This window comes from Gambusia affinis, linkage group LG11 (assembly GCF_019740435.1).
Source record: "Gambusia affinis linkage group LG11, SWU_Gaff_1.0, whole genome shotgun sequence".
In the NCBI taxonomy this organism is placed as follows: Eukaryota; Metazoa; Chordata; class Actinopteri; order Cyprinodontiformes; family Poeciliidae; genus Gambusia; species Gambusia affinis.
The window spans coordinates 3,067,438-3,081,555 of record NC_057878.1 but is presented as its reverse complement, the minus strand read 5'-3'; the positions used below and the strand labels follow the sequence as shown (position 1 = coordinate 3,081,555).

Sequence of the window (14,118 nt, the reverse complement as noted above, 5' to 3'; positions counted from 1 at the left end):
TCTTTTCATGCTAGTAACATTAAAACTCCCTCCATCTTCACCAACTGTTTCACTGCGATGCTCTGAAATTTCCTCTGTGACGAGTCAAACATCATCATCCTCAGAAGGCTTTCCCATGAACACCACATCCACAACTTCACAAGAACTGCCATCTTCCAATAAAACATGTTGCTCATTTCCTCCCATGTGTTGCCTTCTCTGCCGCTGAAATTCTCATCCATGCCTTCATCACATCCAGACTTTATTACTGTGACGGTGTTCTTTATGTATAATCAGCCAAGGTCAACAATGAACTCCAGTACATCCTAAACTCTGCTGCTCGCCTGGTTTCCCACACCTGTTCTCTTGACCACGTCTCCTCCAGCTCTCCAGAACCACCCTGACTTCCTGTCCCTCAACGCGTCCATGTCAAAGTACTCCTTCTTACCCACAATGCCCTCCATTAGCAGGCTACGTCACCAACTTGCTCCACGTCAAAGTTGAAGCTAAGAGACCGGACCTTCTCCAAAGTTGCTGAGTCAATATTTTCTGGAATCAACCTGTTGCTGCGGGTGCTTTCCCTCCAGCTTCGTCATCCACCATCATACAAATGCAGAAAAATTGTTTTGTTTTGTTTTTTTAAATAATCAAAGACATTCTCATCTATGAAGATTGATGTGACCAGGCTGTGTTCCCACCCCATCATAACCCAGCTGTTGCATTCCAAATGAGCTTTGGAGTCCTGCCAGGAAATTATTATATTTTCCCGCCAGCTAGAATGGAAAAAAAAAAAGTTTGATTAAAGCATGAAGGAAACATCCCAGATACCAGTGACTATTAAAATAAATAAATAAATAATAAAAACAACAGGGGAAACGACATCAGTTTATCAGTAAAGCAGCTGGAGTCAAAGTCTCCTGTCAAAACAAATAGCAGGAGTCCGACTTTAAGCCTCCACTTCAGCAAAGTTTTAACAAGTATCAGACGTTACGAACAAGTGTTTTTGCAATAGAATAATTTAACTGAACTAATAATCATAAATATGTCATTCACTAGGACATAAAAAAAAGACATATTCCAAAACAACCTAGCCCCATGTGCCTAGCAAACTGGTTTTGTCAGCCTGGGTGCCACCTGTACTGGTGCCAGTAAAGGTACAGGTGGGCGGCTCAATCCAAAATATCCACAGCATCGATATCAGATCAATACGAGCCTAGTGATATTGATACCTTAGCTTCAGATTCCCCCTTAAACTTTTATTTCATTTTTGTGTCGTAGATTCTCAACTTCAACTAAAAGGAAAAATGCTTTGATCTTTTTCACTTTATTTAGGAAGAAGTGGAGGAACATTTGTTCTATTTTGCTCTTGCTTTGGATAAAAGTTTCTCCAAATGTGCCTGTCCTAGGTTTTAACAAAAATAATTCAAAGAAAGAACTTCGAAGACACCTGGAGGTCAGAGGTTTGGTGACATATCAAACTTAAATGATAAAAAGTATCGGTATTGGTATCGGTATTGGCGATACTGGCCCCGATTTACTTGGTGCACCAAAATATTCAGTGTCACAGAGCTCTACGTCTCAGAGGCACACCAATAACTATACAGTTATTTGTCGGGAGTAAAAAAAAAGCCAAACAAAAATAAAACATCTCACTGGACTCACTAAAAGGAAATAAAGTTACCAATTTGATCAATGATTGTTGTATCAAAATGTGAAGACAGAGAAGACAGTAGAATATTGTAGATGGAATACAGCAAGAATGTTTATTGTTTTAATATTATTATTAGAACAAAAGATAATACAAATAATAATTAAAATTAAGGAAAGCAGAAATGTAAAAAATAAAAATAAAATAAGGTAGTTACATTAAAATCATTAAAGTTGCTAAATGTGGCCCTGAAAACTGGTCCCAAACTGGGGGCCCCAAACAGCCCCCACACCAGGGGGCCCCCAAGAGCACCAAGCTCTACACATGTATAACTTAATGCTTTTACACACAAAAGACTATTTTTATATTATTTTTAATGTTGTTACACAAATAATGGCTCAGTATCTCCCTGCTGTTTGCTGCTGCCACTGTTGGGGAAATAAAACACATCAAACCCGTTTTCTGTACATTTAGTGTTTATCAGGTGATGCTCCGTCCACATAGTTCAAATTATATGGCACGCTTAGATAACTTACTGCATTTCTAAATCCAATTTATTTGATATTTTCTCTGAAGTCTAAAGTCATAATTACACTTCATGTAAACTAACCTGTTACCTGTTATACCTGTTATTACTAATGATAACAGGCATGTTGCACTCATAGAGTAACCTGTAGGAACTATGAAGCATCTGGTGTTGATTTGTTGCTTTTGGGGACACCGAATTAAAATCTACTTCGGGGCCCCAAAAGGACTTGGGCCGGCCCTGGTGGTGTTGGAAAAAGAACATCAGTATTTGTTTGGGAAACATAATCTAAAAGTGTTTTAATGTCCGGACTCTAAATGAATCTCTACCTACCAGCCTTTTCCCCGCATATTTTCTGCACAGATTAATGTCGCAGAGATTAAAGCAGCTCTGATTTCTCCTCTTAATCCATCTGCTTCCATCCGCGCTGTGTCGCCTGAATCCAGCCTCAGCCTCTGAGACCGTGTGTGTCATCAGGGGTGTGGACGCCGCCGAGAGGCGTGGGCCGCGTCCACATCTCCACCATAAAGAGCCCGCTTCACCTGCAGCAGCAGCGGCGGCGGCGGCAGCGGCACTCAGGTCGACCCGGTTCGCGGTTTGTTTCGCTTCCATCGCCAAGCTCCCCTGTGATTGGCTGAGCGCTCTCCCTTTAGCCCACCCCTCCGCCCCATCCACTCGCAGACGCGCAGGGACTCTTCGCTGACTCTAGTTTCCTTCCTGCGCTCTGAGTCTGGGAGCACGTCCCCGGGGTTGAATCGCAGAAGCAGTGAGCAGACGGAGCCGCGCGCCATGGCAGCTACGCACAGCAGCGAGTACCGGGCCTACCTGCGGAACGCCATGGACGTCGAGGCCGGGCAGCAACGCTTCCCGCCGGTGCCGAGCTCGGAGCCGACCTACCGATCGCTGTTCATCGGGACCCTGGCTGTTATGGGAATACTTCAGGTGGCCTCCAGCGTCGCGATCTTATTGCACCTGACCGGTTACCTGCACGAGGTAGGCGCAATGAAGCGTCGCGCTTGGCGAATGCGATCGGGCTCTGCAAAAGAAGAAAGAAAAAGAAAAAAAGAGGGAGAGGGAGAGAGAGAGAGAGAGAGAGAGAAAAGCATTCTTCAAAACTTTTATCTACGAGCGAGTTCAGATAGTCCGACAACAAAAACCTGGGCTATTTGCGCAATAACCCCCCAGAGTGCCATAAAGTCAGAGATAAGCTGAGCTCGGGCTTTACGAAGCAGGCGGTGTGTTCGCTCAGAAGTGAAGCAACCCGCTGCTGTGCAGGGAGCCCAGACGGCGCAAAACAAAGTACAGTTCTTGGTGCGCCTTCTGCGTCTCCTTGCACGCGCACACCGAGTTGCCTGGTGGCATCGCGCGAGCCCCTCGAAGCGAACTTCCACTGGGAGAGACGCGCGGTCGCCCGAGTTCTCTCCCAGCCGCTGCGCTCAGATGACATCTCGAGCAGGCGTCCTGCGTCTCCTCGCCTTGTTTGCAGATCGCAGATGTTTTCACTTGAGCCTGTCGGCTCTCATGCGCGTGTTTACATGCCATCAGCGGCTTCCAATCGCCATTTATGAGTCACGAGTTGTAAACTTTGAAGGATAAGCAGAGCTGTTTTTTCCAGAGAGGTCTGACCGAGTTCAAGGTTTCTTTTGTTTTTTTTAAAAACATTGTTGCTCGTGTAAGGAATGCAGAGCCCTTATTCTGGGGTACAAATGCTTCAAAAATAGCTATTCATCAAGTTCTGTCCTCAGCTGTCTCTTTCTAGCTACACAGCGGTCTTGTCGTTGTATAATTGTCATGTCGGAACAAGCAAAGAGAGCAGACCGCATGTCCGCTATGTCAGGATCCTCAGAGTTCACCTGGGGATCGTCTGTGACAGCCCTGCTGGAGATTGTCTTCTTCTGACACCTTTCTGTCGGAGAGGCCCTCACCGTTCTAACCTGCCCCTCTCTCTCTCTCTCTGCAGGTGGACCTGTCACCGTCTTCCCATCCTTCTCTGGAGATGGAGGTGAGTCTGGCTAACTTCCTCTAACGTGTTTCCCTTTTGGCTAACATCTATCACATGTTGCTCTGTTAGAAACACAAACTTCAATATATTTTCACTTGAATCTCATAAGATTTTAAATGACTGGATAACTGCAAAGAGGTAGAACAAGAGATACACAGTCTTCAAGCCCCTTTCTGGAATAAGTCATGAATAAAATCCAATCACGTGTCTGTGTGTGATTGAAGACATTCTGTTTCTGGCCTCAGAGGTTCTGTAGAGAACAAAGCACTGTGGAGACAGAGGGTCACAGCAGACGGGTCAGGGAGGATGTGGTGGGGAAGCTTAAAGCGAGGTTAGGACAGAACATCTCAGTGTACTCAGTTCAGTCCATCATCTGATCACAGAGTGAGGATGGACCGACTAAGACATGACCTTCCACCTACACCTAAAAATCGGGGAAAGAGAGCGTTGATCAGAGAAGCAGATAAGATGGAGGAGAAATCCCCAACTCAGCTGGTTGATTCGGTTCACAGGACAACTTCTGTTGTACATTTGAGTTCTTTGGAAGCTGTTTTTGAAAGAAAGTCATATTTGGGTCCACTTACGGTTTGTGGACGTCCGTCTCTCAAAGAACAACAAGGTTGCCTCAGTCGGATGGTTTAGATCAGACTTGTTCTTTAGCTACAATGGCCCAGTCTAAGTCCAGAAGTTAATAATTTTTTGAAGGGCCACTTTGTTTAGAGAGACTTCATAATCCGTTTTACTGATGGTTTCTGTTGGGTGTGGTTTTTATTTCCGTTTTATGTATCGCTTTTGTTTGGATGTTTAAAACATCTTTCAGTTCCAGTGTTCCGTACAAAATTAACATGTTTTGGTCTAACTTACATAAGTTTCCCATTACTTGACAATGGTCTCAAAACAACAATATTACCGTTTATTGTCCAGCAACATTTACGATTGTCACAGATTATCCATAGAAAACTATGAAGTTCTGCTCTGTTTTTCCACATTGACTTTTCACATGGAAGTCCAGTAAAATAACGCTCATGATTGCACTGCATCACATATGCAGATGCCTGCCGGTGTTCTACTATTAATGTTCCTGGAACAACAGCTGGGATCTTGAAATGCCTCCAGTATTAGTTTCTGAGCCAAACACAACCTCCCAAAGGCGGATGTAGCTCCGGCAATGATTTGAAGCACACCAGGTATTTCTTCTTGTCACCGTCGAAGGAGGAAGTAGAGAGTATTTACTCGCGCTGGTGTGTTTTTGAAGGAGTCGAATTAGCATCAGCAGTTTTTTAGAGTCATGATTTTCCCACGGGTGTATTTCCTGTGAAGCCAAGCACAAAACCCCCAGCTGGTTGTGCAGGGCTGGAGCGAGGTCAGACCGCAGGAACACAAACACCTCCAGAGACAATAAAAAATGCGCTTCTCACTTCAGATTTTTTCCTTTTTTTTCCCCCTGGACTTCGACTCCGTTGGCTACCCTTTTTTGCTGTGTGCTGGACAGTAAGTTTGCAGCCCTCTTGCTGGCTGGCGGAGCATCAAATGTTGAATTCTTAATTACTGAAGTCATTTTTTTCCCTCCTTTTTTCAAACTGTTGGAAGCTGCTGCCCTTTCTTGGCATGGGCTTCCACCAGCCCAAAGCAAAGCCTATTGAGAAAGCAAAACAACACAGAACAATCTTTGCTTTCTGCGTTTTTTTTTTCCATGCTGCTTGAAGTTCCCATGAAATTCCATGCTTGTTTGCCCTGGGTTATCCCTGGTAAGGACTAGGGTTAAAGCTTAGTGGGTTAGGGGTACAGTGAGGGTTAGGGTCTCAGTGGAGTCCTGAGATGAACCACCCACCCTGTCTTGGACTGAGGAACTCTGTTTTTGTTTCCCCAGAGTGCAGGAAGAGATTGTTCTGGGCTTTATGATGTGTCAGGTTGACACTTGACCCTCACCACGTTGAGCTAGGGTTCAGCGCCAAAGCTATCCAGGGACTTTGTTTGACAGCGGTGCCTCCGATGACGGCCGTCGGCTGGAGGGAGACGTGATACGCAGGCCTGTGGTCGGTGGTGAGAACGCAGGGCCGTGAATCAGCCACAGCTCATGATCTGAGTGTTTATAATGTGTGGAGATCTGTGGAAGAAGTCCGCTGCGTTGTGAAACACAAAAAGAGACGGTCCGCTTTGGTGGCCGAGCTCTTGAGTGAGAGGACTTTTGTTCTCGAGCAGGATCTCTGAAACCACTCGTCAGCATAATAGACATGTTGAGTGATGTATGTGGTGAGCAGTTAAAAGGCTGAGTAGAAGTCTGCGTGCACTGCGGTGATCCAGGATGAAGCATGTTTCGACCCAGTCAGCCGTAGCCGGGCGCAGTCTCCCAGAGAGGGGGTTCCTCTTCCACTCGCAAGGGAAAAGAACAGCACCTTGCAAAAAGTGTCATTACTGCTTGAGCCCTTTTTACTTTAAGTCAAGTTACAACCATCAACATCGACATGTTTCGTTTGGGATCTCATGTGAGAGACCAACGCAAAGTTGTGCACAATTGTGAAATGCTGCACGCTCTTCAAAATTCAGGGGCACCATAAAGACATGGCCGTCAGAAGGAACTCTGGAGGAGCTGGAGAGAGGAGCGGCTCAGGCATTTCTTGTGCATTCCAAACAATAATTTGTTGGCTACGTTTTGGTCATTCCAGGAATCTGGCATTATCAAAACCAAACAAACACCAACAAAAGAAAAGTAAAGCTTCTTTTGAGAGAAAGCCGAGCTTGGCAGCATGCATGGGTAGATGGATGTAGCTAAATGCTAAAAAACAGCCAGCGCTCCAATGGAATGGGAAATATTTGCATGTTAGAATGGCCCAGTCAAAGTCCACCTAAATGTAATAGAGAAAGAATGTTCATAAATTCATTTTGATCTGTAGCTATGTACAGGCTGCCCTTCTGATTGACCACCCCAACTAGAGCTGCCAACCACTTTCTTCGTAGCGCACATAGATATCAGCATTTCAGATTCAGACTGAAGACCAATTAATGTAGGATACAAAATGGTTCCCTTGCCCCTCTTTCTTAGCTTCAGATTTTGGCATGTAGTTCATTGCTATCTGAGACAGCAGGGAATTCAGATAAAATTGTAACTCTAGTATGCCACCCTTCCAGTCACCCCCCTCCCCACCTCACCCACCTGTAGCTACAGTGAATGGAGCTTCTACAAAACAGTAACTCAAGCCGACTATATACAAATGCATGCCACACTCTTCGCTTGTTCAAACAATATCCTATAAAGTATACTGAGGTTTGCAGTTGCAACTTTAGAAAATGTGAATTCTTGAGCAAGGCACTATATCTTTGCTACCTCACCACAAATTAGGACGGATCCTACAATTAAAGGTCCCAAGGAGAAGCAGCTATTCCTTAACCTTGGCTAGACTCTTCTGCCTGTCACATTCCAAGACGCTGCTCTGTAAAAATGTTTATGTAGCAAATTGCTTTTGGATGACAGCACTAATCTTACGCTGAACTGCGTGCAGTTTGCATGGACTTGTGAACAAAATGCTAAGAGCAACATTAACTCATTGCATTGTTGCAAAACCCATGTTAACAGTGTTTCTTCGAGCTGCTTTTGGACTGACTGACTGTGTGTGGTTTCCAAGTGCTTAAAAAGTACTAATCCTTTCATCTGCACTTTCCATTCCATCTCATTTTTTCAATAATGACTGAGTTATGGTGAGATAACAGTGCCAGGATTCCTGAAATTACTGGTTTGAAGGAAACTACCCTCAGCCCATAAAACAAGTTTAAACATCTTTAGGGATGTAATAACAGCCCAATCTGTCAATCACTGAAAATTCTTCACATGGATTTTGCTTCTGCAAATCTTTGCAAATGTGAAGAAATGCGTCGAAGCGGGAGACCATTAGGAATCCTGTTTCGCTTGCGCTCAAGGTCTCTTGAGTAAACTCAATCATGTAGGTAGAAGCAGAAAACAACTCTTCAGCCTGATGTTTTAATCTCTCGCCAGAAGTGTAGGAGACTTGGCAGCTCCGGCGCTGTAAGTGTTTACTCACATGGAAACCATGTTTTCGTTGAGTGTATTTGCTCGGTCTTGCCTGAAGACAGCCCAGCTCAGTCCAAATATGGTTTATGCCAAATCTGGGAGAAGCTCAGCCACTCTGAGAAGTTCCCCTCGTCACGAGGGCCTCCAGCTGTAAATACGACCACGGACATAGAAGGGACTTAGCAGAGGGAAGATGATATACACAGACATATAGTCCATAGACGCCCCTATGCTTAACGTCTGTGTATACTCCCACTCAGAGCCATTACAAGCAGCCTGTCATTTAGAGTGAAAGCAGAGCTAAGCTGTGGTAGGTTATGTCCAAATCTTTTTGTTGCTTAAGGAAAAGGCTTCTTGTAATTGCAGGTCTCCAAATTACAAACTTCAATTGTAATCAAACACACGCAAAAGGACGTGCACGCACGCAAAGCAGACGACTGCTGGTGGTTTTTGACCTTTTGGTTTACGAGTCGATGTTTGCTGAACTTGCCTTTGTTTTTCTCAACAGAGTGAACCAGTGGTGCATGCCCTGAAAGACCCAAGAAAAAAAGGCAGGTGCAAACCTCCCAAAGACGCCACAACCCCGTCAGCCCATCTACCAATCAGAGCACCTCAGGAGTTCATTAAGAGTGAGTCAAGCCGATGTAACATGTCTCCTTTGAACTTTTGTTTTGTAGTAAATTTGCAGTCGGGAAGCTTTATCTCCCCCTGCTGGCGCTGCCAATAATTACACAGACATTGTCCATGTGTGGTAATGTCGTTAGGGTGTCTGTAGGAACACAGTCAAACCCAAAACGGATACCAACTTCTCCAAGAGCTTAAGCATGATATTTGTTGGTCCTAAAAGAACGTCCTCTTCTGTAAAATATTTCCAAAGAGATAAATTACATCCTTATTGATCGTTCCACATGTTCTCGCTATTCCGACTGTTTGGGTTTTGCTAGACTAAATCTAATACCACAAAACATGTCTATTTCCCATTCAGACCATTAAATTAGAAGGTTTTTCTACTCAGTTACAGAATATATCACAGAGTATAAATTTCAGATCCTCTCATTCTACATCTTAAATAATCCACACTAGAAACAAATTCCATTTGACAACAAATCTGGACTGGCAGAAATGGAAACTTAGAGTTTTAGTAAAGATGATAAAAACATAATTTTTATCCCCTTTTGATTCTTGTTCCAACTTGGAACATCCGCAAACCAAGTCCTAAACATCCATAAACTGTTTATGGGTGTGCATTAGCTGATCATGCTGTAATTGAATGACTTGTACATTTAACTTGCTTTTAATGTTAGGTTTAGAGATAAGTGGGGGCGTGATGTCCATGCCCGAGTGGCCAAAGCACTTAAATCAAGTGTGTTGAAAATGAAAAGTGACATGACATCATTCACTGAGGCCCAGAGCTGAGGGTCAAGACAGTTTTGTATTTTTTTTTCTTTTCTTTTCAATAGCTTGATTGATTTTCCGATCTTATGAAGTGCTTTCATCCACGTGTTTACTTTAGCAATTTTTGTCCAACTGACGACTGTTCTCTGGTTTTTGTTTTTACTGAGAAGTTAAAATTTACGAGTTCCAGGAAAAAGCATCTGGATCTCTCCGTGAGTGTAGATTGCCAATTTGGAGGATCTGCACCAACTCAACCTCCAATCCGATATCCAACATGGCTGCCATTCTCATAAACGGAGTGAAAATTACTGTTTGTACATCGTGAAATTACAACGAACTGCCTCACATGCTGGTGAGGCAGTTTAGCCATCTACTTCAAATGTGTAGAACAAGAGTCCCATGTAAACGTTGCAGGACTTTTGGCTTTCAGGAATGCAGTTTTTGACCACCACTTTAGGCCAATGAGAACAGCCTTCCCTGTTTCCTTGGTAACTTGCGTGGTTTAATATATAAGCAGCCATATTTCATAAAACATTGCTGACGTGCTCATAGAGAAGATTGACTTGTTCATTATCAGCTGTATCTGTGCTTCCATTACAAAAGTGCACAAGTCCTTGTCAATATGCTGCTAATGTCAAGGAAATATAATTTTGCAACAGCCGTGTTTTCATTAAATAAGAAATGAAATTAAAATCACACATGAATAAGTTTGTTCATGTGATAAGTCATTACAAATCATGGCAGCAACAGATGTAAACAGTTACATGAAATATCTCCATAACTCATCCATGGTGCTAGCATGGAGGAGTTATGAATAAATAACTCATCCACTCAGCCAATCAGAGGAGATGTCGGTGTCTTCTTCAGGCTTTGGAGTGACAAGCCCCGCCCACTTCGCAGTGGTATTTTGGGAAAATTGTAGTCAATGATTTTACTTTAGAGCTATGGATTCAACACATTTGAATGACACATCTTTTTATGAACTTTGTGATGCTGTGAGAGCTCTGGTCTGAAACCCCCAAAAACAAACTGTCATCCTCCTACCACTTCCTGTTGTCTTCTTCTTCATTTCTGCCAGTACAGCCGTTGATCACGTGACTTGTGTGATGTTAAAAAGGTGTTTCTGTTGCAGTTTTGTGAAACACATCAAATTCAACAATACTAAAAAACTTCCTCACCCTAGCACAAAAACTTTTGATCAAAAAATGTTTTTCAAAATCTGCATTTCTATTAGGCAGGTTTATTTTCCGAATTTCACTTTGCTCAATTTCACGGTTAACAGAAACGCAGCTACTGAAATATTTATTTTTTTTCAGTTTAGTATTTGCACTTTGGCCTTGATCACATGATCCGACATCATCTCCACGTTTCTGACTTCAATTTTCTCAAGCTAAACCACATAATCCATCAACAACCAAACATTCTGTTTTTGTTCAGAACCAAATGAATTTAAACTTTTCTGACTCTTTTTGTCCTTGTCATCTCGCAGAGGACTACAACCTGATCACCATCAAGTGGGACGATCTGCACGGAAACCTCCACAAGATGAGCTACGATGACGGAAACCTGCTGGTGAGGGAATCGGGCCTCTACTACGTCTACGTGAAAACCTGCTTCCGCTACTACAACATTGCCGGTCCAGACGAGGGCCGTGAGGCCAGGACGCGCCCTCCGGACGTGAGCAAGGCCCAGCTCATCCAGTACGTCTACCATAAGAATATCAAACAGAACAGCAGGAAGGTGTTGCTGATGAAGACGGGAAGCACCAAGCAGTGGAACAACACGAGTTACAACATGTACTGCGCCCAGCAGAGCCGAGTGGTCCACCTGGTGGAGGGAGACGCCTTGTTTGTTGAAGTATCCAACGCTTGGCTGCTGGACCAGGAGGCGGAAGGGACGTATTTTGGGGCTGTAAAGTGGGGTAACTGAAACTTTGTCACCGGCGGAGCAAACATGCTACTGAACATTTTTCTAACCGATGGAACCACTTTTATGGGATTAGTGATGTTGAATTGTCGAACCAGTTTGGTTTATGTTTTACGCCACCACCTGTGTTTGGTTGTACGCCACATTGCTTTTCATCCAACAGCCCTGGAGACTTTCGTCAGGTGAACTAAAAGAGACAAAACCCCCCCCAAAAAACCAGAGTTTAATAACGGAACCGTTTTACTTTCCCACAGAGCTTCTTGATTAAACATTTACCAGCACTGGAATTTTCAAGGACATTTATAATGTGTTGCAATTTGCATGCTCATGGATTTTGGCTCAGAGTCCCACAGAGTCAGCATCCGTATATGTTGTAGTAATACAAACAGTAAGGGAGCAACGAAGGAAGTGAGCTTCGAGGCAGAAAGGAGTTTTCGGTGCTCAGTGTTGGGCAAAATGCCCAGAAGGACACTGAGGTAGAGAGTTATCAGTGTCTCAGACACAGCAGTGAGCGCATGAATGTTTTCCTAAAAGTTTTAGGTGTTTTGAAAAAGGCATCCTCACATTAACTCACATTGGTTCAATTGGAAATGAGCAGTCGGGTGATAATATTCTTATGTTGGGCTTACATTCTCAATGTTGGAATGAAAGCCTCAAAAGATTTGGCCACAGTATTGAATTGAGGTTCTTCAAAGTAATTATCAGTAATGTCTCTCTCATCGGTTGTAGAAATATAATACTCTGAGCGTGTTGGAAAAATAAGTACGTTCTCTAAGTGGTGGAAGCTAGTCAGAAACACACGATATCAATTGCTGGTTTGGTGAAGCAGCTGACTGAGTCTGCTGGGATAATTTTTAAACTATGAGACCTGGAAAACATTTTAGCATACCATGTTTGCACAGCTAATGCAAAATCGGAGCTGAAGAGGTGAATCTGGTGGATTCATTCACCCAGCTGGGTCACCAAGGTGACTCCAATAAGGAACATGGAGGTTATTCAGTTGGACAAAACAACAGACCCAATAACTGCTTCTGTCCTACTGAATGTTTTCAGCTTGAGCTGATTTAAACGTCTATGTTAGTTAAAACAGATTGACTATCTTGTTAGCTTCCACCACTACAGGGTGGGGCTGGATGATATTGGTTGATATCAATGACTATTTATTAATTTTTTAGTTTTAAATATCTGAGATGTTGCCAAACTGGTGGTGTGACCTTTCCAGTTTTATCCAGAGTTTTAACACCTTAAACTCCTGCTGCACTAGTTACTCAACAAGTTGTTGCTAGGTAACCAAAGAGCGAGTTGGTTAGTTTACGCCACCCACCAGTTGAGCATTTAATACCTTTTCCTCTGCCTACATCCCCCAGAATGCTGTTTGGTTCTGGATCAGAGTTCAGTGTATATTCTATATATTGAATATTCTATCAGACGTATTATCTATTGATATTGATCACGTGTCCATCACAATATCACAATATGTTACTGATTTTATTGTCCAGCCCTGATGAAGGGATTTAGTTACTTTCCATCTAACTCACGGCGCTATGACGACCGTCTACTGTAGGTAAGAGTATTGTTACTGATAATAACTTCACACACCTTACCTCAAAAAATCCAAACCGACCTGAACAAAACCAATGTGTCCTCCAAAAGACTCATCCAGTTTTCTAATGTTGCCATCAACTGCAATAACCTGACAATGTCATTAAAACCAAAGAGGAAATGAACCTGCTTGTTTTAATCGTGACAACCAAGAAGCGATGAAGATAGCTGGACTGTCTGACTGTAAAAGGACATGAATGGACTTGTCCTTAACAAGGGGAACCAAACTGAGTTTGGTTCAGCTTTTAACTTAAATTTAAATTTTTCATTTAACTCTAACTTGAGGTAAATGGGAATATGCATTTAATATTTATTTATTAGCTATAGAGGTACAGGGACAGGTCACCGTTAAAGTGATCTATCCACTGTAAAATCATGTACATTTTTTTTGTCTGTCTGACATTCATTATGCAGCACTTAAAGTTAACATTAGACCCACTTTTTGTTTGTGAAACACAGGGGCTTAATTTCAAATTATATATTTATGTATCTTGATTTTATTTTTTATTTTTTTGACAATTCTGTGTACTTACCTAGCCAAAAAGCAACATGGATTTATTATTGTTCTACCAGACTGTAGCATACCTGTAAGAGCTTCATTGATTGTTTTTCCACATCCCGTTTTATTATTTATGTTTGTGTAAGTTTTAATAAAATCCTGCTTTTGTAGCACTGCTTTAAATGTGCGGTTTTTACAACGACTGAGCCACACAGGAAGATGAAGACATTACAGAAATATTTATACCCACTGATTTTATTTCCTCATATTTTTTAGCAACAAACATTAGTGTATTTTATTGGACTTTCTTGTGGTAGACACAAGGATGATAATAGTTTGGTTGTTTTTATATATATATAGTTTAGTTTTATCTCATTGTGACGTTTTTGTTTATCTAATTCAGTTAGCTTTATTTAGTTTTTACAGTTTGTTTCCTAATTTTTATTACTTATTAGTTAAATGTTGATTAGCTTTACTTTAGTTTGATCAGTTATAATGGTTTTACTTTTTCATA

General features: G+C 42.5%; 1 protein-coding gene across 1 annotated transcript; it reads left to right on the top strand.

Moving 5' to 3' along the window:
• The first annotated feature begins 1,867 nt into the window (after window positions 1-1,867).
• tnfsf11 (TNF superfamily member 11) lies at window positions 1,868-13,774 on the top strand. The gene is made up of 4 exons (XM_044132276.1): window positions 1,868-3,146; window positions 4,114-4,155; window positions 8,691-8,811; window positions 11,067-13,774. The coding sequence occupies exons 1-4, from the start codon at window positions 2,943-2,945 to the stop codon at window positions 11,504-11,506; spliced, it is 807 nt and encodes a 268-aa protein (XP_043988211.1). The 5' UTR covers window positions 1,868-2,942; the 3' UTR covers window positions 11,507-13,774.
• The last annotated feature ends 344 nt before the right edge of the window (window positions 13,775-14,118 follow it).